The sequence below is a fragment of the Schistocerca nitens genome, chromosome 5, assembly GCF_023898315.1.
Source record: "Schistocerca nitens isolate TAMUIC-IGC-003100 chromosome 5, iqSchNite1.1, whole genome shotgun sequence".
In the NCBI taxonomy this organism is placed as follows: Eukaryota; Metazoa; Arthropoda; class Insecta; order Orthoptera; family Acrididae; genus Schistocerca; species Schistocerca nitens.
In genome coordinates, this window is record NC_064618.1 from 717,515,845 (window position 1) to 717,541,819 (window position 25,975).

General features: G+C 41.9%; 1 protein-coding gene across 1 annotated transcript; it reads left to right on the forward strand.

Moving 5' to 3' along the window:
• Positions 1 to 3,240: 3,240 nt before the first annotated feature.
• Positions 3,241 to 25,640, forward strand: LOC126260680 (uncharacterized). The gene is made up of 5 exons (XM_049958014.1): positions 3,241 to 3,481; positions 13,319 to 13,521; positions 20,140 to 20,284; positions 22,931 to 23,066; positions 25,268 to 25,640. Exons 1-5 carry the CDS (start codon positions 3,241 to 3,243, stop codon positions 25,368 to 25,370), a joined length of 828 nt encoding a protein of 275 aa, XP_049813971.1. The 3' UTR covers positions 25,371 to 25,640.
• The last annotated feature ends 335 nt before the right edge of the window (positions 25,641 to 25,975 follow it).

A 25,975-nucleotide genomic window follows, 5' to 3' on the forward strand; every position in this document is an offset into this window, starting at 1 on the left:
CGGGGCATGGCCCCCATGCAAACGGAACATCCTTAAACAGCAACTAGTAAAGCGGAGCTACAATCTGAGAAGCTGGAGGAATGAATTTGAAGTAGTAATTCAGTTTGCTTAATACTGCTTGCAGTTCCTTTAGATTGTTGGAAGCCGGAAAAACTTTGATGGATCGCAAATGAGTCTGTCTGGGGTGAATACCGTGCATACTAACGTGTCCCACGTATTTTACTTCCGTCGGAAAAAAGAGCACATACTTGAGGCCTCTCGATAACAGTAATTGAAAAAAGCACCTGAGATTGGCTGAAAGAACTTCTGCAGAACGTCCAGACAGAACAATGTCATCCAGATAATTTGAGCCAAAAGGCTCCATGGCAGTCACTTGTACTAAAAAGCTGAAAGATCGCCGGTGCTGATGCACTACCGAAGGGAAGGCGTTGAAATTCAAATAACCCGAGAGGATTTCTTTGAGAAGTCATCCAAAGGCAACTAGACGTAAGCACCTGCAAGGTCTATCCTGGAAAAATAACGACCCTCGATTACTCCGTCCATCAGTTCCTCTAAGCGGGGCAAAGTGTAAGTGTATATCAATGTCTGAGATTTCATAGTCGAAGGCATCTTGAAGGTTTGCTTAATGACTGCATCAGCTTATCATTGTCGTGACTTTTCAGCTACCTGTTCGCTAATGGTAATGGGCACTTGCCTAGCTCGACAAAACGTTGGTTGTGCATTGTCTTTGAGTGACACATGATCTGAAAAACTGCTCACACATCCGAGACTGTCGCTAGAAAGTTCACTAAATTTGTCGCACAAAGCTTGAATCTTGAGGCGGCAGACATATCTCTCGAAATTTGCAACACTGACTTGTGAACTGTCAATCCGAAAATGTCAAAAGAATCTAAGCCAAAATATCCTGGGAAGATTTGGCAGAAAGCACTGTGAATACAACCGTCTTCAAAAATGGCTCTGAGCACTATGGGACTCAACTGCTGAGGTCATTAGTCCCCTAGAACTTAGAACTAGTTAAACCGAACTAACCTAAGGACGTCACAAACATCCATGCCCGAGGCAGGATTCGAACCTGCGACCGTAGCGGTCTTGCGGTTCCAGACTGCAGCGCCTTTAACCGCACGGCCACTGCGGCCGGCCAACCGTCTTCGTTAGCTGATAAAGTAACTGTCATACTAAAAGTTTCCAAAACTGGAATTTCCTGTCCGTTTCAAGCGGACAACAAATGCGTAGATGGATCCAATCTGCCCAGAAATGTAACCGAAACACCAGTGTCCAGTTGCAGTTTGACATCTTTCTTAGCTACTGTCAAAGTAACAAGCATCTAGACCCAGCAGCCTTCCACATCCAAGAGGGAACTATCTCTTCCTCGCTGTTGCTATGAGCAACTACAATGTATGACAGGTGAAGTGGACAAAGATTTAGTAGTGGACCTGTGTTTGCGTCTGCAAAATACATGACCGGTGTTTGCTAATTTTTGTACTACGACGACCTCCCACAGCATCTAGTACAACCACCGGGTCGCACTGTTCCGTGACTGGCTGTGCCGTGGCAACATTAATGATCTGAGCTAGTTTAGTTGCATGTTGTTGGGAAGTTTTCTGTTCACGCAACTTTTCGATGCACTCTGGCTGAATATGACTTTTATGTTGCAAAAATATGAAATAGCGTCGCTTCTTGGTCACTAGCATGCTTATGGCGACTAAAGAACTTTGGGCAAGACTTTGCTATGTTTTTCTGTCTACCAGCGTTCCGGCGGCACTGCATGGCGCTGTTTGTCTCTGTACTTGACGTCACGCGCTGTGACACATATGTTTTGATAGAGCACAGGCAAAACTGTGCGACTGTGAAACTGTTGCATTCATTTGTTGCAGGTTATGTGACAAACTCTTATCTTTTCATCACTTTTTTGGAAGTGATTATCACATCCACAAGAAAACCTAAATCGGGCAAGGTAGAAGAATCTTTTTATCCGTTCGCCAAGTGTACAAGTTAGGTGGGACGACAACATATTCCTGTCATGTTGAAGCACATGCCATCACCAGTGTCGTATAGAATATATCAGACGTGTTTTCATGTGGAGGAATCGGTTGACCTATGACCTTGCAATCAAATGTTTTCGGTTCCCATTGGAGAGGCACGTCCTTTCGTCTACTAATCGCACGGTTTTGCAGTGCGGTCGCAAAACACAGACACTGAACTTATTACAGTGAACAGAGACGTTAATGAACGAACGGACAGATCATAACTTTGCGAAAATAAAGAAATTAAAATTTTCACTCGAAGGAAGACATGAATCAAGGACCTCTCGTTCCCCAGGTGCTCACGCTAACCACGGGACCACGGCGCTCCTGAGCTCACATTCTCCTTAATGTTGCCTATCTTGCGCATGGACTACTCAGTTTGTAAATTTTGCTTATTTTTTTCATAGTTCCACACAATTTCTTCCTGTTTTCTCGATTAATCTGTGTTCAGTTTTTCAAGGCCTATCCACTGTGCCAACTTATAACTAAATCTGAGGGGGGTGCGATGGGGAGGTTCCCTTGTAAGCAGTTCGTTAATAATTGACATTTGCATCTCGCACTTAGGTAAACCACAAGTGTCCTAAGCCTCAATTAAGTGTAACACTGTATCTAAACGAGGATCAGGTGTTTCAAAAGAGCAGGTCGAATTCTATCGTCCCAAACATTTTCAGTTATAGCGTTACCCACCTCTACTTCACAGTATGATTGCCCACAGCGACACAAATATTTGTAGTGGCTAGTTAAACCTTGTAATTGTGTGATCTATTCTTTATGAGTTTCACCTGTTGCCCGCTTAAGGCGGAAAAACTTGAACCTCGCAGCAGCTGTGAGTGACTGTTCACCAAAGTATGTGGTTAACTTATTAAATAAAATTTCAATTTCTTAACTGTTCTGGTTGTTTGTCAGGAAAAAATTTCACTACGAGCCTCTAAACTTCTCTCTCCTTGGCGCGAGCTGTTGAGTCGTACTTTTGATACAACCACAGAAGCAGTTTTTATTGATCAACACCATGCACTATTTATAGTGCGCTGAGCACAATGCTATGAGAGGAGAATGAGGAGAACCCTCAAACACTGATAATGATTAGTGACAAGAACGCACACAATTATTGAGGAATACTCAACCTTTCACAAGTAGGCTTAGGCAGCAGATCCTGTAGTTCAACTGGTATCCCAGAAGCTAAGGCTGGATAGTATATAGTTCTTGTTCCACTAGAATGTTCATTGAAAAATCAGCTGGTGGGGACTCGCTAGAAGCCGACGATCAGCGCGATGTACACAAGTGGAAGGCGGTCTTCTCGGTAGTCGTACTTACTTGGAACTTCACGCTCGGCTGTGAAGCCGGCGTATTTCTCCGGCGGCGCCACCGCTGCAACTTCTTGGTGAAACAGTCGCTGTGCTACACGCCGCCTCTCGTGTCGGTTGTCGACCTATCGACGCCTGTGGTGTTGACTGAAAGTGAGACAGCGTTGTAGCCTATCATCGATGTTATTCAGTCTAGATTCGTTCTTGGAGAGGTCCCCCTTGAGCAAAACATAGTTTTTGTTTTTACTTTTATTTCCCAGACATGTTTCGCTGAAGTATCAACATCATCAGTGCGTTTTCTATCATCTCTCTTGTTGCTGCATAATGTAGATTTGGTTCAAATGGCTCTGAGCACTATGGGACTTCACATCTGAGGTAATCAGTCCCCTAGAACTTAGAACTACTGAAACCTAACTAACCTAACTAACCTAAGCAAATGGCTCTGAGCACTATGGGACTTCACATCTGAGGTAATCAGTCCCCTAGAACTTAGAACTACTGAAACCTAACTAACCTAAGCACATCCACGGCCGAGGCAGGATTCGAACCTGCGACCGTAGCAGTCGAGCGGTTCCGGACTGAACGACTCGGCCACCGCGGCCGGCTAATGTGGATTTTTTGGGTAAAGTGTGAAACAAAACATTTGCATGAAATAATATAAACATCCAGAACCACAGCATAAGAAACTAGATAATAATAAAACACTGATGATACTGAAACTTCAGCGAAACATGTCTCGAAAATAAAAATTGTGTTACGCTCAAGGCGGACCTCTGTTTGTAGACAAACACGGAAGGAGAGTTTCAACCTGAAGACGGTTATTCGGTCTGTTCATTCAGCAACCAGTAAACGAAACTAAAGAAAGATTTGAGCAAACAAATTTCCACAGAAGGAGTAAAACTTAAAATTTTGCTGATTACTCAGTAATTCTGTCAGAGTTAGCAAAGGACTTGAAGAGCAGTTAAACATAATGGATAGTGTCTTGAAAATATGTTGTAAGATGAGCAGCAACAAAAGTAAAGGAAGGGTTATGGGATACAGTCGAATTAAATCAGGTGATGGTGGTAGAATTAGATTATGAAATAAGGCACTAAAGGTAGCAAATGTGGTTTGCTATTTGGGTATCAGAATAACTTATGATGGCAGAAGCAGCGAGGATACAAAACGCAGGCTGGCTGTGGTAAGGAAGAAAAAGAGCAATTTGTTAACTTCGTATATGGATTTAAGTGTTAGGAAGTCTTTTCTGAAGGTGTTTGTCTGGAGTGTAGTCTTGTACGAATGAGATTCATGGAAGGTTAGCCGTTCAGACAAGAAGAGATTATGAGCTTTTGAAATAGGATGCTACAGAAGAATGATGAAGATTAGATGCGTAGACCGCGCAACTGATGTGAAGGTAATTAACTGAATTGGGGAGAAACGAAATTTCTGGCATAGCTAGATACAAAAAGGGTTGATAGGACACATTCTGAGACATCAAGTGGTGGAGGGTTTCAGTAATTTTCCAGAGATGATGAGCCTCCACAGGATAGACTAGCAGGAGGGCTGAGTCAAATCAGTCATCAAACTGAAAACCACAACAATGTAAACCATGATCCGAAAGACAGAACAACCTTGCAAAAGAATGTCTTGTTTACAACGGTGCTAAAAGTAATCGGGTATTAGTCCCATCTTAACTCTGTAAAGAATTAATGGGACAGACCTTGGTATAAGATAACAGGAAAACTACAATCAATTAGAAACATTTGAAAATGAAGCTGAAGGAAGAATGCAGTCTAACTGAGTTTGAATTCAAAGCAAAAATAAAAATATATGATAATATACAAGAGAGTTTGAAAGCAGTTGTACGGCAGACGGGATATCTCATGAAGTCAAACATTATTTCTGTGTTCAGTTATGCAGTGAGCTAATATTAAACACAGAATAATGTTTAAATGTGAAAATTGGTGAATAAACTGTAATTTTGTTATGTTGTTTAGGAAAATAAATGTCTTAAATAATATTTTTTGGAGAATACGATTTTATTTTACTGAAATTGGGTTTGTTAGTGGTATATACGAGAATAAACACACCTCTCTACGGATGGAGAAACGATCGAATTTTGTTGCTGATACTGTATATCTCCTCACTAGAGCAATTAAAGCCAAATGTCGTGCTCCCAGACAGAATTCCTTCTCAACTAACGAACTGCTAAGTCACAGATAAACTAATGGACTCTGGACTTTGGTCTAATTGTAGCTGGCGTAAGAGCAGGCAACCTTCCCCAAGAGCAAGGGTTTGCTACCTTTCAGTATTCACGACTCAATTTTTAATCATAATTCTCATCGCCCTCTCCCCCTTCCTCATAATCTATTACTAAGGATATGTAAATTTATTGCGGTTTCGCTACACCGATCTATTATACGGACAAAATCAGAATCAATGGCCATCTATTGCATTCTGTCTTACAGAAAGTGCGCGAAAACTGTACTCCCACAGTTCTCTCAACTGCGAAGAAGAAGTCTTCTTAGACTTCACAGCAAAATCAAAAGGCAATTTAATAGTAAAACACTCTTCGAATTCTGGCCAGGGCTGTATCGATGGGTTTCCTGCGCTGAAAAGAAGAACATTTGTTATACTGTTATCATTTTCAACACCCTACCTTTGCGAAATCGAGTTTTCTGCATTGGCTTCTTAGAAGACAAAATACAGACGTTGGCTTAACATAGAAAAAGAACTCATTGTTCCCATTTATTTCATTAAATTCTCCTTGAAAAACTTTACTCTGCAGCCCAGACCCTTGGGAGCCGCTAGTAATTAAAAAAACTTGTTTTTCATTTAGCAGTGAACCATGAACCATGAACCATGGACCTCGCCGTTGGTGGGGAGGCTTGCGTGCTTCATCGATACAGGTAGTCGTACCGTAGGTGAAAAAAAAATAATAATAAAATAAAATAAAAATCAAAATCAAAAGTTCAAATGGCTCTGAGCACTATGGAACTTAACTTCTGAAGTCATCAGTCCCAACTTCTGAAGTCATCAGTCCCCTATAACTTGAACTACTTAAACCTAACTAACATAAGGACATCACACACACCCATGCCCGAGGCAGGATTCGAACATGCGACCGCAGCGGTCGCGCGGTTCCAGACTGTATCGCTTAGAACAGCTCTTTTTTTAATAAAAACATTTATTAAAAAAAAACAATGTTATACATTCCAAATACATACTAAGTTCATATACTAACCATGGACACATGTTAGTTAGACATAAAGTTATTTAAACAAAAACAGTTTGATCACTTCAATTATGGTGATGTTAAAAAAGGCAGCAGAAGATTGTGTTACTCACTAAATTACCGTAAAGAATTAAGTTAAACATCAAGAAAAGTTTTTTTAAGACATTAAAACTTCAACATGAAGAAATAAACTCTGCAATTTTAATTACATGAGCTCCAATCTTTCAGAAGCATAAATAGTTCTTTATGATCGATATCAGCAAGTTGGTGGGATAATTTTGAATATGAAACAATTTAATAATCATATTAGACAATTTTTGAAATACTTGAGAATGGCGGAAAGGAGATATATAATAAAATTCACTAGCCTTCCAACTACACTTTCTGGACATTAATTGAATGTTAAGTATCTGAAGTGATCAGACCTATATAATAAGTCTTTCACTGTCAAACTGTCCTACACATTACAGTGCAAAAATGAACAGGGCAATATGCCAGCCATTGAATATTACATTATCAAATAGAATCTTATGGTTTTAACCAATCGATAAGGACCTTTCCATAAAAACTGTCTATATCTAGATTTCTGATGTAGGTCAATAATGTACCTTCAATGTTTTGTGTTTTGACAGTATTAGACACACAATCTCACTGTCACATAAGTTCTGTACATTAGCTTATAAATTTCAAAAACTAATCTCTGAGGTAGAAAAAGCACACACCAAAATATACTATAAAATTTTAAATAATATTCTTAAGGTAACTGCAATACATCACTGTCAACACAGTGTCTTCTTTTTTGTATTAACCAACGCCCATTCTTTCAAATACAATTTTTAACATATTATTAAACTTTTTCTTGTGATTCGAATACCTTCTAATTTTGTGGAATTCACACAACATGTGTACCTTGAACTCTATGATGCTATCGGATCCTAATTTGTTAAGGACGTAATTAACAAAATTTCCCAGCAACCAGTACACAGCGTTATTTTTTGCTTCTGGGAAATAGCGTGTTTCAGGCCTATGTATCAATGACAGCCATATACAGGGTGTTACAAAAAGGTACGGCCAAACTTTCAATAAACATTCCTCACACACAAATAAAGAAAATATGTTATGTGGACATGTGTCCGGAAACGCTTACTTTCCATGTTATAGCTCGTTTTATTACTTCTCTTCAAATCACATTAATCATGGAATGGAAACACACAGCAACAGAACGTACCAGCGTGATTTCAAACACTTTGTTACAGGTAATGTTCAAAATGTCCTCCGTTAGCGAGGATACATGCATACACCCTCCGTCGCATGGAATCCCTGATGCGCTGATGCAGCCCTAGAGAATGGCGTATTGTACCACAGCCGTCCACAATACGAGCACGAAGAGCCTCTACATTTGGTACTGGGGTTACGTAGATAAGAGCTTTCAAATACCCCCATAAATGAAAGTCAAGAGGGTTGAGGTCAGGAGAGCGTGGAAGGCATGGAATTGGTCCGCCTCTACCAATCCATCGGTCACAGAATCTGTTGTTGAGAAGCATACGAACACTTCGACTAAAATGTTTAGGAGCTCCATCGTGCATGAACCACATGTTGTGTCGTCCTTGTAAAGGCACATGTTCTAGCAGCTCCGATAGAGTATCCCGTATGAAATCATAGCGGTGAATCGAGGAAGCACAGTACTTACTGACGAAACTAAAATGAGCTCTAACATGGACATTAAGCGTTTCCGTACACATGTCCACATAACATCTTTTCTTTATTTGTGTGTGAGGAATGTTTCCTGAAAGTTTGGCCGTACCTTTTTGTAACACTCTGTATACTCGGGGGATGTTCTTGTAATCAGAGCTGTTTGCTCCCGGATCCACTTCCAACTATTCACGTGACCACTGGAAGTATATCTATAAATTATTGTGTCAACTAGATGGCATTGTTGACATAAATTTGTTTGACAGTGCCCGATTGCATGCAGTCTTTCATTGATGCTAACTATGTTGCTAACTGTCTTGTACCATGACGTTTTTATATTAGACGTGAGCACATTAGAACTAATGTTTTTCCAAATGTCAGTCCACTGAATGTTTGGAATCTGTCGTTCTATTTTGTTCCTTCCTTCGCTTTTCTTTCGTTCCCGCATTATGGCTCTCGATGTTAAGTGGCGTGACTGCCTGAATTCGACACTAACATAACTAAACTCAACATAGAAAATCCCCACATGCTGTAAGCGACTGTTGATATTCTCCACGTCAATCGGGGGAAGCAGCCTTCGAGGTTTAATGATCTCGAAAAGTTGGCTGGCTATGCTTTCTCGTGAGTCTCTTATTAAATTAACTTGCCTTTTGATAACAAGTGCAAAGGCTTTATCTGTTATATCAGTTAATCCTAGTCCACCACTTTTAGGATCAAAAGAGGCTACTTTAGAAGTTACTCTGAGCACTTCACCTCTCCACAAAAAGATGGTGGTCTTGGATATTATTCTCCTCGCTATCATTCTCGGTATTGGAAACAGCTGGGCAGTATAATAAGCTTTAGCAAGGATGCGTGAGTTGATATACTGTGTTCTTTGAACTTGGTTCATATATCGAGTTAAATTCTCTATAATGGCTCCTTGCACTTTATCTGCTACAACTTTCCAATTTAAAGCCGTCATTTTCATAGGGCATGCTGTCAGGCTGATCCCAAGTGTTTTATGTTGTCGGGCTAATTTTGCCCACTCGACGTTGATCTTATCAAAACCTCTGAGATTTAAGTTTTTACTTTTTCTTTCCTTTGCATTGACTTCAGATGCTCTACAGTACGAATCAACCACTGTTGTAAGCGTGGTTACCTCGTCATTATTCCTTATAATGACCCCTATATTGTCAGCATAGGCTCTTATGACTGTTTTAGTTCCTGATCATGTTAAGTCTTTTAATCTAGCATGGATATGTCGGAGGAAAGGTTCCAGCGAAATGGCAAAGAGCGACATGGACAAAGGACTTCCTTGAGGAACAGCTCGTTGTATTTGTATCGGCCTGGACTGTTGACAATTCACCGCTATTTTAGCATTTATTCCAGTCGCTATGCCCTTAATTAACTGTCTGACCCTATCGCTGAAACCTATTTTCTTCAATGTCTGTAGAAGATATTCATGATTTACTACATCGAACGCTTTATAAAAATCTAAAAACAATAAAGCACACTTTATGTTTGTTACAGAAGTTATTGCAATGATGTCCCTGAATTCTGCTAGATTTTGAGAAATGGTTCTGCCTTGCGCGCAGTTCTTATGATGACTAATAATTTTATCTGTAAGGCATGAAATTCTCTTGTTTACTATTCTAACTATTACTTTATAATCAGAATTCAGCAGTGAAATTGGACGAAAATTATTTAAATCTTTGTTTCCATTATTTTTTGTCGCCACATCAATTTTACTCTCCTTAAACACAGTCGGAATCATTTTACCTTGAATAACCTCATTTACAATGTCCGTAATTTTCGCACCTACTACTGGCCAGTAACGGATGTAAAACTCTGCTGGCAGTCCATCCGGTCCTGGGGATTTTTTTGGTGGTGAAGCGCACAGAGTCTCATACGCGTCTTCTTCACTGACAACCTCGAGAATTTTATCGTTGTCATCTTCTTTCAGCTGTGGGGCTAGGATGTTAAAGAATTCTTCCAAGGAAGCATCACTACTTTGACGTACAGAATATAACTCGCAATAATAGCGATAAATCTCGTCCATGATACCCTGCTAGGTTCTCAGAATCGTACCGTGTTTTGTTCGCATTTCATCATTAAAAGTCCTTCTACCGTTCTTCGTATGCTTCACTAAATGATATAGGGAAGTCGTTTCATCTTCTGACACCGAATTTGCCTTCCATTATCCCCCTTCCGCATAATCTATTACTAAGGGTATGTAAATTTATTGCGGTTTCGCTACACCGATCTATTATACTGACAAAATCAGAATCAATGGCCATCTATTGCTTTCTGTCTTACAGATGGCGCGCAAAAACTGTATTCCCACAGTTCTCTCAACTGCGAAGAAGAAGTCTTCTTACACTTCACCGCAAAATCAAAAGACAATTTAGTAGTAAAACACTCTTCGAATTCTGGCCAGGGCTGTATCGATGGGTTTGCTGCGCTGAAAAGAAGAACGTTTGTTATACTGTTATCATTTTCAACACCCTACCTTTGCGAAATCGAGTCTTCTGTATTGGCTTCGTAGAAGACAAAATACAGACGTTGGCTTAACACAGAAAAAGAAGCCATTTATTTCATTAAATTCTCCTTTGGAAACGTTACTCTGCAGCCCGGACCCTTGGGAGCCACTAGTAAGTAAAAAACTTGTTTTTCATTTATCACTGAACCATGAACCATGAACCTCGCCGTTGGTGGGGAGGCTTGCGTGCTTCATCGATACAGATAGCCGTACCATAGGTGCCAAAAATAAAATAAAATAAAATAAAATAAAATAAAAACAAAGGTTCAAATGGCTCTTAGCACTATGGAACTTAACTTCTGAGGTCATCAGTCCCCTAGAACTTAGAACTACTAAAACCTAACTAACCTAAGGACATCACACACATCCATGCCCGAGGCAGGATTCGAACCTGCGACCGTAGGAGCAGCGCGGTTGCGGAGTGAAGCGCCTAGAGCCTCTCAGCCACGCCGACCGGCTGTACCGTAGGTGCAACCACAACGGAGGGGTATCTGTTCAGAGGCCAGACAAATGTGTAGTTCCTGAAGAGGGGCAGCAGCCTTTTCAATAGTTGCAGGGGCAACAGTCTGGATGATTGACTGATCTGGCCTTGTAACACTAACCAAAACAGCCTTGCTGTGCTCGTACTGTGAACGGCTGAAAGCAAGGGGAAACTCCAGCCGCAATTTTTCCCGAAGGCATGCAGATTTATGGTGCTACAAATAATGCTGAAGATTTGATGGGTAGATCATATAACTGCCACTTCAGCCGGCCCAGAAGAAGGGATCGGTTGGTAGGACATGTTCTGAGGCATTAAGGGATCACCAATTTAGTATTGGCAGGCAGCGTGGAGGGTAAAAATCGTAGAGGAAAACCAAATGATGAATACACTAAGCAGATTCAGAAACGTGTAGGTTGCAGTAAGTACTGGGAGACGAATAAGCTTGCACAGGATAGAGTAGCGTGGAGAACTGCATCAAACCAGTCTCTGTACTTAAGACCACAACAACAACAACAACAACAACAACATGAAAAGGTAACAATTAGGAGTATTCTGAGGTGGTGGCACAGTCCTATTGATAAGTGCATAGTAGCAGTGTAAAAGGGGATTACAATTTTTTATTGCCAGTGCAAAGGTAAATTAAAATTTGTTATTATGACAAAATTGCATTATACATTGATTTTCTTGCAGTAAATTAATCAAAATTTCAATTCACATGTCTTTGTTGTAGCAAGCTAGCACCCCCACCCCACCCCTCCCGCAATTAGTATTATCATAGCCCCTTCGGAGGAGGGGTGGGGGGGGGCGGGTAGCGCCAACACCGACTCAAAGGAAGGCCTCGGCGCTTGTTGGTGACGTCACGTCAGCTAGGCATGGCGAACGCCAGGTCTGTTGCAGGCAGAAACGCCTGGTTGTGCTTATCACTATAAATCTCTTATTTTTCGACAAAACGTTTGGTAATGTTTTGGATTCTGCAGTTTTATTTAGGTGAAAGATTTTCTTGCTATTGTAAAGCTACAAATGAAGATCATAGTTCTGTATTACTGAATCCTGTCGAAACAAACGTAGATCAATATGAGAAGATGCTTTGCCCCATTTCAAGCTTCGGAAATTTTACATTCAAGTAACTATATTTACATGATCCATTTTGCTATCGATACTTACTCCAACCCCCTTACAATTAACTCGTTTCTTTTATTTATTTATTTTCGTTTGGAAATGTGAAATAATTTACATGTGTAAACGTCCAACTGTTGCCAGTCATTAGATTAAAGTCGTTTTCAACGAAATGAATTCTAAACAGGAAACAAATTAGTTTCATACATCGAAAATACTGCTGAGCTTAAACTTTTTTAAACATGCACATTAGAAAAGATAAATATTCCCCTCTTGCAACTGAAAGGAGAAGCTTTACAAGATAAAAAAAAATTATTTGATGAAAGAAGTATCTCTCTTTTGCCTCTTCTTCTGTCTCCCACCCCCTCCCCCAACGTGTACAATCGCAAGATATTTCATTAACATTCAGTGCTCCCCACCCCATAGTCAACGAAGATACCTAAAGAAGAGCACCAATATGTTCGCAGTTTCTTGTAAAAGCAACCCAGTACAAACGTAACTGCCTCAGATATACAAATAAGGTAAAGAAGCACGATTTCTGTTGCTGCTGGACCATGATGTTGTTTTTGTATGTCAATCCTTAAAACAGGGGGAAATTGAAGTTCAGCAGTACACTATTTGTTAAGAAGTGTAATGAATTGCACAATTAATTGATTGCAGAAATCTCTCAGAACAATGTGTGTTGGTCAACTACCGCCTATAGTTTCCCATTTTCCTGTGTCAGAAAGGGAGAAACCACCATTATGAGTATGCCTGCAACAGACCTGGCGTTCGCCGTGCCTAGCTGACGTGACGTCACCAACAAGCGCCGAGGCCTTCATTTGAGTCGGTGTTGGTAGCGCTCGACAAGTTGGGAATCGCTGCAGGACAATAGCCAAGCGAAAACAGTCGCGCCGGCTGCAACGAAAGCGGCGGCTGGCGAAACCTCGCACCACGTGACGCTGAGTGTGCCTGCTGGCGCGTCGCCAGGGCCGCTTCGCTTCCCAGTAGCGGGCGCCCCGCGTGACGTCAGCGATAACGTGACGCCGCGCCGCGCCACGCCACGCCGCCGTACTTATCACGGGCCTCCGGCGACGCTGGGCCAGTACTGCGAGTTCCGCTGCGCTGCCAACTACGCCCGCGTACGTGTCACTTCGTTTGCTGTTCTCCCGGCGCTAAGGACCAGCGAACAGGTGAGTGAACTCTGCGCGCCGCTCGGACCCGGTCGAATCCGCCACGCAGTCGGCCACGTATTAGTAGACGTTTCTTTCGCAAGCCCCCACGCCACGTGTCTATTAGTTGCTGCCCAGCTTACCAGCTCTCAAGGTCGTCGTTACAGCGGTTTAGTGTCTGACAGTTTTGAAACGAAAGTCTAGTGCGGTTGCTTATTTACGATTTCACCTTTCTGCGTCGCCCACAAATGGTAAAGAGTCGCGCTTTATCAGTAGTTACTGAAAAAAAATTTGTGCTACACAGCGTCATGTGTAAAGTAATTGTCAGCTGGTTTCCTAATACTGTGAAAGTAGGTCAACGAATAATGTTAATTGATGTTCAGCGTATTGGCAACGCTGTTCAGCCAAACGCTCACGCAGAGAAACAGCTGTTCTTAAGATCGCCACAGACGTAGCGTTTGTTTTCCTCAGGCCTACAGTTAAGCTTGTTTGTAACTGTGGCCTGTGGCGACAAGGTTTCCCGTCTCTACCGTTACGGCACGAAATTTTCCATTCCGTGGGTAGGGGGTGCTTCGCTGACGTATGTGTGCTGGCCTTACTAGCTGTAAATGTTAGTTACCTTCTTGTCTTTGCGTGATGTGGGCTTAAAAAAGCCCACCTTTCTCCTAGCAAAGTCATACGTAGTGTCTGATTTATTGACTCAAACACGTTGCGCAAATAAGGTGAAACCATGAATAACAACGCAGGCTATACTGACGTCAAATTTGTGCGTTGTTGGACATTGGGGGGGGGGGGGGGGAGGTGAAATTCGTATCATAAGATTATTTAAATCTGAGAGTTTGATTGTTAGAAAGAAATTATTAAAAGTTGCGTAACAGTTAGAAAGAAATTGTAGCGTTCTGATCAGAACCTCGATAATAGTTACTCGTGCAACGGAACGGCTTCACGATGATGGACTTAACATATAACGAACCACTTGGAATTTGTGTAGTATTTAAAAACATAATGTTCTTTTTAAGAGCTCTGTGAATTACTCGAAGAGAGGGTCTTCTTACTCTCTCTTGAGAGGTGACGGCAACAACTAAGTCTGTAGCACCGTAACGGTATTAACTATGTCGACACGGAAGAAGCTAGAGCAGGAATGGATCACACGGAAATTTGCTTGAAAATGATACAAACACTCAGATATAAAATACATTTTTTAATTTTTAGCTCACCAATTTTTATGCCGATATTATATTGTAAATTTTGATTGGGAGGGAGGTGCGGTGAAGTAGACAGCAACTGAAACTTAAAATTGAACTATTCTTACTCAATGTGGAATGACATCTGAGCCGAAGAATGCTCATCCAACATCTTTACATTGCCACAATCCTTAAGGAACTTGCCGAAACTTCAGGTTTTGTCAGCTGATGGAATGCTCCAATGTAAAAAGGAACATTTTTCTTACCCAAAACTCTCAGAGAATTAGGGAAGTCAGTACAGCAACTTCTAGAATATCAGATTCCGTGGCTACAATTTATAAAGCCTAACTCCAAAAAGGTCTGTGTAGGTATCATTTAAAAATGCAAAATAGGGAATGGAAGGTATTGTCTCGCATTAAAGTGAAAAACTGCTTATCATCCCTTTTTTGTCAATGTAAGTTGGCTACACAACTATATCCCTGGGCTTCGAAATAGCACAACTACATTCCCACACTCCCCCACCTTCCCGATGACTTCTGTGACCGTCTGCGTCGTATTGAAATATCAAGGAACCGGGGAAAGGTCTCTGCAGGAAAAAACGAGAGGGTGACTAGCTCGTCCAACAGCCTGATACCAGTTTCCGCTGAAGCTTAATCTCGGTAATTGTGAGAACGCTTGCACAAGGATGTTGGCGGGTGTCGTGTAGCAACAAGTGTCTGTGGGCGGTGTTGGTATCGAACGGTGCCCGCCACCGCACTGCGTCGCTCTCCTGAACCTTCCACAATGTCTTCAGTCAGCCTGGAGACGACTCTGCTGGTCCCTGTCCGACTTTCCTAATTCTTTGAATTACAGTGCGTGGGGGATACATTTACATTGAACAGCAGTAAGTTTAGGTTGTTGTAGGATGAAGCGGTATCGAAATATTAGTGGCCAACATTTTCCTTAGATAAAGTGTCCCTGTCGTAACTCCTCAAGCAATGTTCATTAATAGTAACATAACTGCACAAAACATCACCCTGTTGAAAGTGCGCCCTGATGATTTGGAGGCCTGTAAATGGTGTAAAACTGTTAGTGATTCTACAGCTCATATGTCAAGTGTTCTGTACTAGCCAGACAGTTGTATGGTGTATGCGCATTACGGTAGGTCGATGTGGAGACGAGACCTAATGCTATTACGTTCCGAGGTGTCCATGACTATATCATCGATAAAGCTGCCCTAATCATGGATATATCAACGCGAAGCATCCACCATGCTTACAACGCTATAACCACTCGCAGCCATGTAGCACGTAAGAAAAATAGTCATACAATGATCCTAGCCGACAGGGGCCGTTGACCAAAGCCGCACCTTGTCAGTGATAAATTGTTTCAAACCAGAAGGGAAACGCTGTTCTCAGAAAATGCAGTTGTCTCTCAGCTGGTTTCCGAGCGGACATTGCGAAGGTTACTGCATGAAATTGCCATTAGGGGCCGCTGCTCACGGCCGCAAATCAAAGAGCATGTCTTCAAAGGGACAAACACAGAAACTAGACAATGGAGGTTTGTAATGTGGTCTGAGGCGTCGCGATTTTGCTTCCTTCTAAATGATAAGCTTGGACTACGCCTACCGCTCCATAAGACGATTTCTTCAGTGGTGGATGTAGTACAGGTCAGGGCCAAACATTGTTTCTGTTTTGTGGATGATTTTCGTATTACTCAGGTTACGGTGAAAATTAAGTAGGGCGATTATTTGACCGCTGTCGGCGCCCTTCATAATTAATATGCTCTGGACATTCCGGTCATAACTGACAGCAGAGTTCACGTTCCAGGTTTGAACAATCTGGCACCACAACTGGGCTGCTAGATCATCAGATCTTAAACCCATAGAAAATACCTGGAACAATGAGAACAGCCGGTGAGGCGTAACTGTCAGCATCACAGCCGATTTGTAGCTCTGCGGCACCTAATCATTAATGAGTGACTTCTCCTGAAGGTGGCGTACGTGAAGAAACTCGTGGATTCTTTTCATATACAAATTGACGTGATTATCGGGCAATGGGTGATGTTCCATGGTATTAGCGTGATTGGGGAGGAGGACAGGGGAGGAATGTGTGACGATCTTCTGATCCGGTGCGCTTACACTCTTTCCGTTGCCATAAATTAAGCAAGCCTTAATTTTCTTCTATTTTGTCAAACATCGTAATTTGCATTCTCTTGCCGTTATCACTCCGGTTCATGGAGCTGAGCGAGGTCAAGTTACTGGGGACTCAGAAGGGAGGCTCCGGACACAGTTCTCAGTTACCTTTGGTTACCCTAAATCACTCAAGGCAAATGCCGGGATGGTTCGATTCACAGTGAGCATAACTTCCCCAGTTAGCTTGTACTCCACCCATTACGACTCTACTAAAACCTCTCAATATTCTAATGAAATAATCGTGAGTTTTAGCGAAGTCACTATGAGACGGTACAACAACTAAACTGTCGAAGTTTCGAACGACTCTGCAGCGGTACTCCACTCTATGAAGAGTCCGCTGCAATGTCTGTGGGAACACACAGTTCTGTTACATTGATAATGACATGACCTGATGCCCAAAATGATTTCGTTCGAATTGACACAGGTCTTGGAAATCAAATAATTAGTTTCTGACAATATTTATTTAATTTTACGTTCTTTTCGGGCATCATCTACCTCAGCCTGTCTCTTGAAACATGTGTAGCCGTCAGTCAGAAAGTACTTCCTTGATCATTCTATGTACACTACTCGTTTGACGAGTTATGGCATGCTTTAAAATTGTGCCTGTCTAGTAGCTCATTTCGTATACGCGGTGCGTTGGGAAAAAACTGTGGGTGGTGGTGGTGGTGGTGGTGGTGGTGGTGGTGGTGGTGGTGGTGGTGGTGGTGGTGGTGGTGGTGGTGATCGTCGAAGCATCTCAAGTAGGTGCAAATAACTGAACACGTGCCTTCGTAGTAGATACAGTGAAGAATTTTCAGTATTAGAAGATATTGAGACATTAAAAAGTGTCGCAGACCTGGAAACTTCAGGCGTACACTGTATGGTTAAAAGTATCCGGACATTCGTATGTAAATTGGAAATGACGTTTAGATGTCAGGAGAGGCTTACCGCCAGTATAAAGAAGCAGTAACAGTACAATGAGTCGATCAGGAGAGTTCAGTGATACTGAACAAGGACTACCCCCAACTTCCAGGTCTTGGCACTAAATGCCTTTCCACCTTCCTTGTGTGTTAGCGGACGACGGGACGATGACGGTAGCGTGGTTACGTCTTTCAGTATGTCATTGAATTTTCCTTCTGAATAGGAATACTTCAGGTAGCGTAGGCCTCCGCACCGTCCAGGTTCTCCCCGCCTTTCCCTGCATTTTGTCTGGTCTGTTGCGCTGTTTTGTTTCCCCTTCGCTTGTCTTATTTCCCCGGTGTACCCGTTGTATCGTGATTATGATAAGGTGTGGGTGTCGGGACAGGTCTCTGGCGATTTGGTGTCCCACAAGAAGTACCGGTTCTAGGACACCCCTGCTCTCCCTATTTCCACCCAACCCCTCCTGTTATTTCCTCTTCCTAATGCCCTAACGTCCATTTTTGTCGCCTTTGTCTGGGCTTAATCCCTTCCCCTTGACTGGACTGTGCTTGCTGCCCTCCCTTGATTTCTGCTACCCTGGATCATGGGACTGGTGACCTTGCTGTTAGTTCCCCTCCCCCAAACAAACATGGACTAATCATTGGAGGTCACCTGAGAAATAAATCGATCAGGGATGTTACAACCCTTCTAAAGCTACCCAAATTGGTGGTTGGTGGTGTGATTATGTGTAAAAACGAAGAAACAACTGCAGCTGAAATCCGCATGAAATCAGCGGAAAGAAACGGTAGAGGGTTCCAAAGTGCTGTCATCATTCCAATTAAGTTACTGTGCGTAGGGAATTAGAATTTGGTGCAATGACGAGCTATGTACTTCTGTAGTTAGTGGTAAGCTACGCTAAAGGTTGTGTAAAGAGCGACGCCACCGGACAATGGATGACTGAGAATGCTTGATTTAGAGTGATCAATATCGCAAATACGCTGCGTTAGGCCGATGGGAGTATTTAGCATTGCCAGTGTGTGAAGAAGGTGGTTGTTGTTGTTGTCGTCGTCTTCGGTCCTGAGACTGGTTTGGTGCAGCTCTCCATGCTGCTCTATCCTGTGCAACAAACACCTTAATCTCCCAGTACCTACTGCAGCCTACATCCTTCTGAATCTGCTTAGTGTGTTCATCTCTTGGTCTCCCTCTAAGATTTTTACCCTCCACGCTGCCCACCAGTTCTAAATTGGTGATCCCTTGATGCCTCAGAACATGTCCTACCAACCGATCCCTTCTTCTAGTCAAGTTGTGCCACACACTCTTCTCCCCAATTCTATTCAATGCCTCCTCATCAGTTAAACTTCTGTCAAACGCAGCGCAAACAATTAAGTACGGAGGAGATGGTGTTACGTTCTGGGGATGTTCCTCGTAATTCCGTGTTCAGTTACTTTCGATGATATAGTGCATGCCGACTAGGAGACAATCTGAAGGGTTCTGTAGAAACCACCTATTTTTAGTTGCTGTTGTACTACCATCAGGTATTAAGCTCACAGATGACTTGTGGGATGAACTCAGAAGGCACCTGGAAAGGTTCAACGCAGCCATGAGAGACTATGAAAAGAACAGTTTCAGCAGATTTTAGGAGTGAATCTGACACACTTGCCCAATCCATGGAAAATATTGAGCTCATATAGAATGCAGAAGGTGCATGCACAAAGAATACTAACAAATGCTTTCTAGAAATTTTGTTTCGTTTGAATCCTTATGTCCTGGAGTACACGCTTAGATAAAGATTATCTAGTTAACATTTAGATTATTCTTCCTTTAAGAACGTTGTTCGTATGTAGGGTGAACGAGAACTCTGCTGACGAACCGACCAAACGCTCACAGGTGGCAATATTGACCACAACAAGATAAGTCTATTAAACATGTTCTCTAAAATGGATACATAAAGAACTATGAGCAGTTGGTCATTTTCAACTAAAGAAACACATTTATTCTACTGGGAAAGTGCCCTGTCTCTAAAGGTATGCATCTTAGAGCCCACATCTCATGTTCATTTTTCTTATTTTAGTTCTTTATGAAATCTCTGCAAGTTTGTCGGTAGAGTTACGGTTCATCCTGTATGTTTCCAGTTCTTATGGTTAAATTTTAGGTTAGTAATGTGCTTAGATTTGAGAAATACAGTGCAAGCATTTCTGCCGATGCATTTGTTACTACCATTCTTTGCGGACATCGAACGAGGTGTTGGGTGAAACAGCCAGATAATTGTTACAACTGAAATATGTAATAGTCTGCCAGAGGACGTGCAGTCTCCTCCCTTAAGCAATACTTTACATTGCCTTTTTTGTTGTGAACTCCGGTCATAAGATGTTAATTACAAAATTCCTGCTGTTTTCCGAACAGAATATGGAGCCAAACAAGACCCAGCCACCCCCATATGGGTTCCAGCCGCCGCCCACGCAGCCACCACCGTACACACCGACACCTCAGGCGCAGCCTTACGGCCCGCCCCCACCACAACCTGGATACGTCCAACAACACATCACAGGTATGTATCACCACATACCCATTTTTCATCGTCTGAGACTGGTTGGCGATGTATATTCCATGTGTACCCCTGTGCTGTTTACGACAACGAAGCTGCTGGCAATTTTCCTCCGTCCTTAGAGCAACTAATCGCTTAAAAGCCCGTGAAGCAGTAATTTTTCTGGTTACGTAAAGTAAGACAGCGCGCTGCGCATGCTGACGTGTCCTTGACAGGCAGAGTTCCTCGAGATGTGGACGAGGGACGCATGAATACTGCAGGGACTGAAGTAATGTATTTTTCGTAATGTCGCAAGAGACTGATCTCAACTGCCACTCTCAGATGCTCGAGGCTTTCGATGCCTCTCAACACATTGGGCGAACAGTGCATAATTAAGCATAGTTCTGAATGGCACGGAAGCAGAAAGCATATACGTGACTGAAACTTTTCTTATGGTCACAAAAGATCAGTTCCTTCGAACAGTAAGCAGAAATACGTGCTTGCAAAGGAAACTAAAGAATAGATACAAACAAAGCAATCGTCACTTTTGAGTCCAATTTCTGCCGAAGTTGAAGGTGAAAGCGCCTAACATATTAGTTCCAATGAAATTTCTCCGTGTAAAATAAAAATAGTAATAGTGCGCTACGTCAATCTTTCACGCCTTCGTCCGTGCTTGGGACAAATTCCAAATTAATTAAACAAGTAGTTCAGATAGTTACACTGTGTAATTACGTATTTCTCCCTTTTCAGAAAAACTTTATGAAGCTAATGGTCACACATGAGTGAAAGAACCTCATTCTTAGTAAAACGTAAGATTTTTGCGAATTACCGCTTCTTTCGCTGTAGTAAAAAGTTGGTAATATGAAAAATTAAAACTTCGGTCGTCGTTCAGACTGCAACCTGGAATGTAGATCCGCCTAAAAATTTCTAGGTAAGGCCGTTCAAACGTTTGTGGAAAGCGTCATGCCACCTTTAATAGAACCATCCGTAGTAAAGCACTGAGTGGTCAAACCAACATTCAAGATGGAGACAGCATTACCTCTCCCTGGCCTCTTTCATATGGTCTGTTTATGATACAACAGATTTAAATGATCCATGCTAATACACATAAGTGCAATAAGGATTCCTACATTATGTTCTGCCTGAAAAACATGTCTTCTGCTGTCGTTCTGTACCGTGAAGTATTTTTAACCTATCTCCATTTTTTGCGACGAGCTTCATAGTTTGCTGTACACACGGTGACAGTTCTTGACAATGTCAATAAATTTCATCTGTTCATGTACTCGCGTTTGTGTCTCCCCGTAATAAACACGAATACGGTGATCTGGATATGGGCATAATTTTCGGAAACTGGCTATGATACAAATCAAGAACATTCATTGACGAAACATAGCCAACTGGCTCCTTTTTAAGTACAACACACAATTAGTACAGTGTTAGCTCTTGGCCAGTAATTTTAAGCTTTCTGACCGTGTTCCTAATGGTCGGCATCCGATTATGGAGAAAGAAGTTTACTTCATGCACGATAGCATAAAAAAACGAAACTGCAGCCACATCGTACTTGGCATAACTAATTCTTCATTAACTAGCTAATCATGAAATAGGCTGTCACCTGCAATGAAAGGTAACATCTGATTCTGATCCATTGGTCTTCAAACGATGAAATAACATGCCTGATTATTGCACTTTTCACTTCGATTGTACTAATTTTAAAGTTACTTTCAAGACAATGTCCATTGCGGTATTCCTAAAACAGTATCGTACATCGACAAAATACACACGAAAATTAAATTCTTTTGGACGTTTCCTTGGGCGTGAAGGAGTCGCAGGCAGAATGTAAGTCCCATAGCACGAGAGACATTTAGCTCAGAGCCGAGGTATGCAACTGAACTGCGTCTGTTTCACAAGGGTGCCTCAGACAGAATCCCAGTGCCACTGAGAGCTAAAACAGCAAGAATCGCTTCCCTCCTTTTGGCAACGACAATATGTAGTGTTCTTTTAATCAGGGTTCTTTGTTTATAATAGTATACAGTCCAATCACGAAGTAGTTTAATTTTCACATACAAGGGATCCTTCACACATACATAGCTACATTTGATCCACCTTAAAACGTCCATGGGTCCTCAATACAAAAGGCATCGTAGAATAATACGAGGTATCAATGCCCGTACTAAAAACTTACTTAATGTACGGTAAGTAATTACGTTACGATTATTAACTCTCAAGGCCACCAATATTCTCAATACCTCCGCAGCGAGCAATACCCACCGTAAGCCATCCGTTAAAATGACTAAATGTACCCATTACATGGCTAAATTTATCATTGTTAAAAAGCGAAAAGTTAAAAATTATACTCTATAAAACAGACTACGAAGAACAACCCTTAACTGAAGTGACAATTACTGCTACTGCTATTCTTTTCTATTGACTTAGCTTCAAAACGACTGACGTAAACATGCAGGTATGTTTGTTCTTGCAAAAGACAATATTTTTTGGATAAGAAAATGCAATGAAACTGTGATTTGTATAACCACACTTTGCCTGACGCAAAGCAGGTGCAAAAACCACCGTAAACATACGGTTACCTAGCTAAATAGAGTACTAAAACATTACCTAGTTCTTTGTTCAAATCTCGGTTTAAGGCAGAAACTGAAGTCTTTTCCGTTGCAGTGGTGGCGCCTCTGATGCTGGGCACGGACCCGTGTACAACTGAGTGTCCCGCGTGTCGAGCTACCATAGTAACCAGGACGTCGTCGAAGCCATCCACAAACACGCACTTGCTGGCGCTACTGCTGTGCATATTCGGGTGAGTAATTGTGGTTATCTTGGGACATCTTAAAGCGTTCTGTGGCACACACCTAGATCAGTAACACGTCCGCGATGTTGACTCACCAATAAGATTAAACACGTACATTGGTGAATACCAGTCTTACAATTCACATTGTTTGCGGACTCTGCACGTTTATTGTTAGGTCGTGCCAATGTGTGCAGTGTAATATGGTAAAAGATAAGACATGAAACTGTGTTTAGTCTTATTACAAAGGGATTATTCTTACATTCAAACGTTTCGAAGCTGGTAAAAGCTGCCCTGTTACGAAATAATTTATCCTCACGCACACTGTAGTATCGAAAGAGTCCTCACGATTATCCTTACACAGGATGTACGTAATTAATGGTGAGCCACTCTTTGCCGTATACTGAATTCATTTCTGGAGCTCAAATTTCTGCTATACCTCGCTTGCTGAAATTACTTAAAGTTAATACCAGGACTAGATTCACTATCCATAACATGATTATCTTCTTACTGTCCGGCGTAGCTTGTTTTTCTTTAATTTCCTTCATTTTCAAAACACTTATTCCTGTAATTATACTTCTCGAATAAGCTCTCACGAAGTAATGGTGGGGTGCACAGTGTCCATAGGAACTTGTTTGTAAATATGCAGGGTCATATTGTAGTCAGCGTATACCCATCGTAACGACATTCACTCCAATATCCGAAGAGCAATGTCATGTCAAAAAGTTCTCAGGTCAGTATGCATAGTTATTTTCACATGTTTCTTCCCGTTTTCTATTTCATCAATTTACGATTACCTAAACGTTAATGCGAAATGAAACTTACGCCACCTTTCTTTTTTTTTCTAGTTAGTCAATTTTCCTCACGATCAACCTAAATATGGCACTCCAGGAACATTTTCTGTTACAGTAAGAAGATTCCTTTTTGAAACCGGCAGGTTAAGTTTGACCAGTATGAACGTAAAGAGAGCACGGGGAAATTACGTAGAAGACAGATTAATCAGAATAATCCGAAGGAATTATACTTTACCCAAAGAGGATAATGCTTACAAAAGCAGCTATCTATCAAATCTTCAGCCAGGGACCCTCACAAAGTTTGTATAACGGAGGAACCAGAGGAAATTGCAGAAGAGCTCCACGTTTGGACACTGGGTTGTTCATTTAGCGCGGCAGGGTCATAGGACGCTCAGAAAATTTTCATTAGTAAGTGTTGGACATTGCCGAGAGAATTTTTTTATGTTAAGTCTCCTTCCACTGCAAGCAAACAGAAATACTGCTCACTCTGTCTTCGATCTATCATAGCGGTCATGACTATTGAGTCAGAAATTCATTGGCACATGTAGGGGTAGCGACAGTTTCTTCCTGCGTAGCACCCACAATGTAACAGGAAAAGAAAGAAACGATTTTCAGTCAAATAATTATGAAAAATCAGCCTCGATTGCACAAACTACCTAGTTCGGTGGGGAGCCTGTGACCATCGTACATTAGCTGGGGGGGGGGGGGGGGGGCGAGGCAGCACACACAGTGTTCGGATAAGTAATATTATTGACTTGGTACATACGTACCATGTATTTATAAAAAAAATTCAATGGGGACTTGCCGCTGTAGGTGTTTTTAGCCTTTGGCTACGCCTATTTAGGCAAGCTGTTTTATATTTGTTCTGAAGGCGTGGTTACCCACGCTGAAACCTAGGTAAACACCAGGTAGTTTGTGCAATCGAGGCGGATTTTTCTTAGTTACTTTTATACTTAAAATTGCTGACGAACTGCAGTGCTGAAAGTTCTTAAATTTTCAGTAATTTCAGTACCAAAAAATTGGTATTTATCATGTACAATTCTGCCACTGAGAAACCGATGCTGGTCGAAGAAGCCTACAATCACTACTTCCTCATACGCTATTGATTTTCTTTCTTACGCTACCTGTAGATAGATATTGAATATTTGAGTGACTTTGGCATGAAACACAATATGCCGACAAAACCACTCTCTATTTAAACATTTTAATATTCACAAAGACATGCAGGGCAGGGTTTCATTGGATCGAACACTAGATGATTCTACAAATTCACTGTGCGTCTCCTTGCCTTCAGTACAAACATCATAGACAGGTAGCTCCTGTCCGTTTAAGCGTCTACAACAGTGAAATGAAACCTGCGCCGTGTTCTGTTGTGTAAATGCCTGTACGACAGCAGTTGACCTCACTTGGGTGTTGCAGGCTGTGGCCGTGCGTGTGCGTGCCATACTGTGCAGAGTGCGCGTACGCTGTCGACCACTTCTGCCCCAACTGCAACGCCTACATCGGCCAATCGATGGCGTAACGGCGGGCCGCACCGAGCCTGCGGTCTCGTTCATGGCAGTCACGTCGAGGGCGGGGACCCATTTCCGCTCAGAGAGGGCTGCGTGCTGAATCATCTCCGGCCACGCTGCGATATACTCAGGGCTTGCGGCTGCGAGCCACCGGTACTATTCACGTACCGTCTACGTGTGCTGATTCCTAAGTCGTACTGTATATTTATAAGTCACAATGTTCTATGTATTTATTCCTTTTGTAAATATTACTATTTGAAATAAATACATTATTGCTAAAATGTCCACGATGTTCTTTTTCAGCCAGTGTTGAATGGGTTAGTTACTTCGTTGTACGCGATCATAATTGATATCTCAGAATAATGTATGAAACGAATGTTTTAAAGTTACAATACTTTCCCAGCGAAAAATTGCATCACGGGATCTTTTACCGGAATGTCTCAGTAATTTTTTAGAATTACTCCACGTTCTTCTAATATTCAGTCCAGACACTGGTTTGATGCAGCTCTCCATGCTACTCTTTCGTGTGGAAGCTTCATCTCCAAGTAACTACTGCAACCCACATCCTTCTGAATCTGCTTTGTATATTCATCTCTTGGTCCCTCTGTACAGGTTT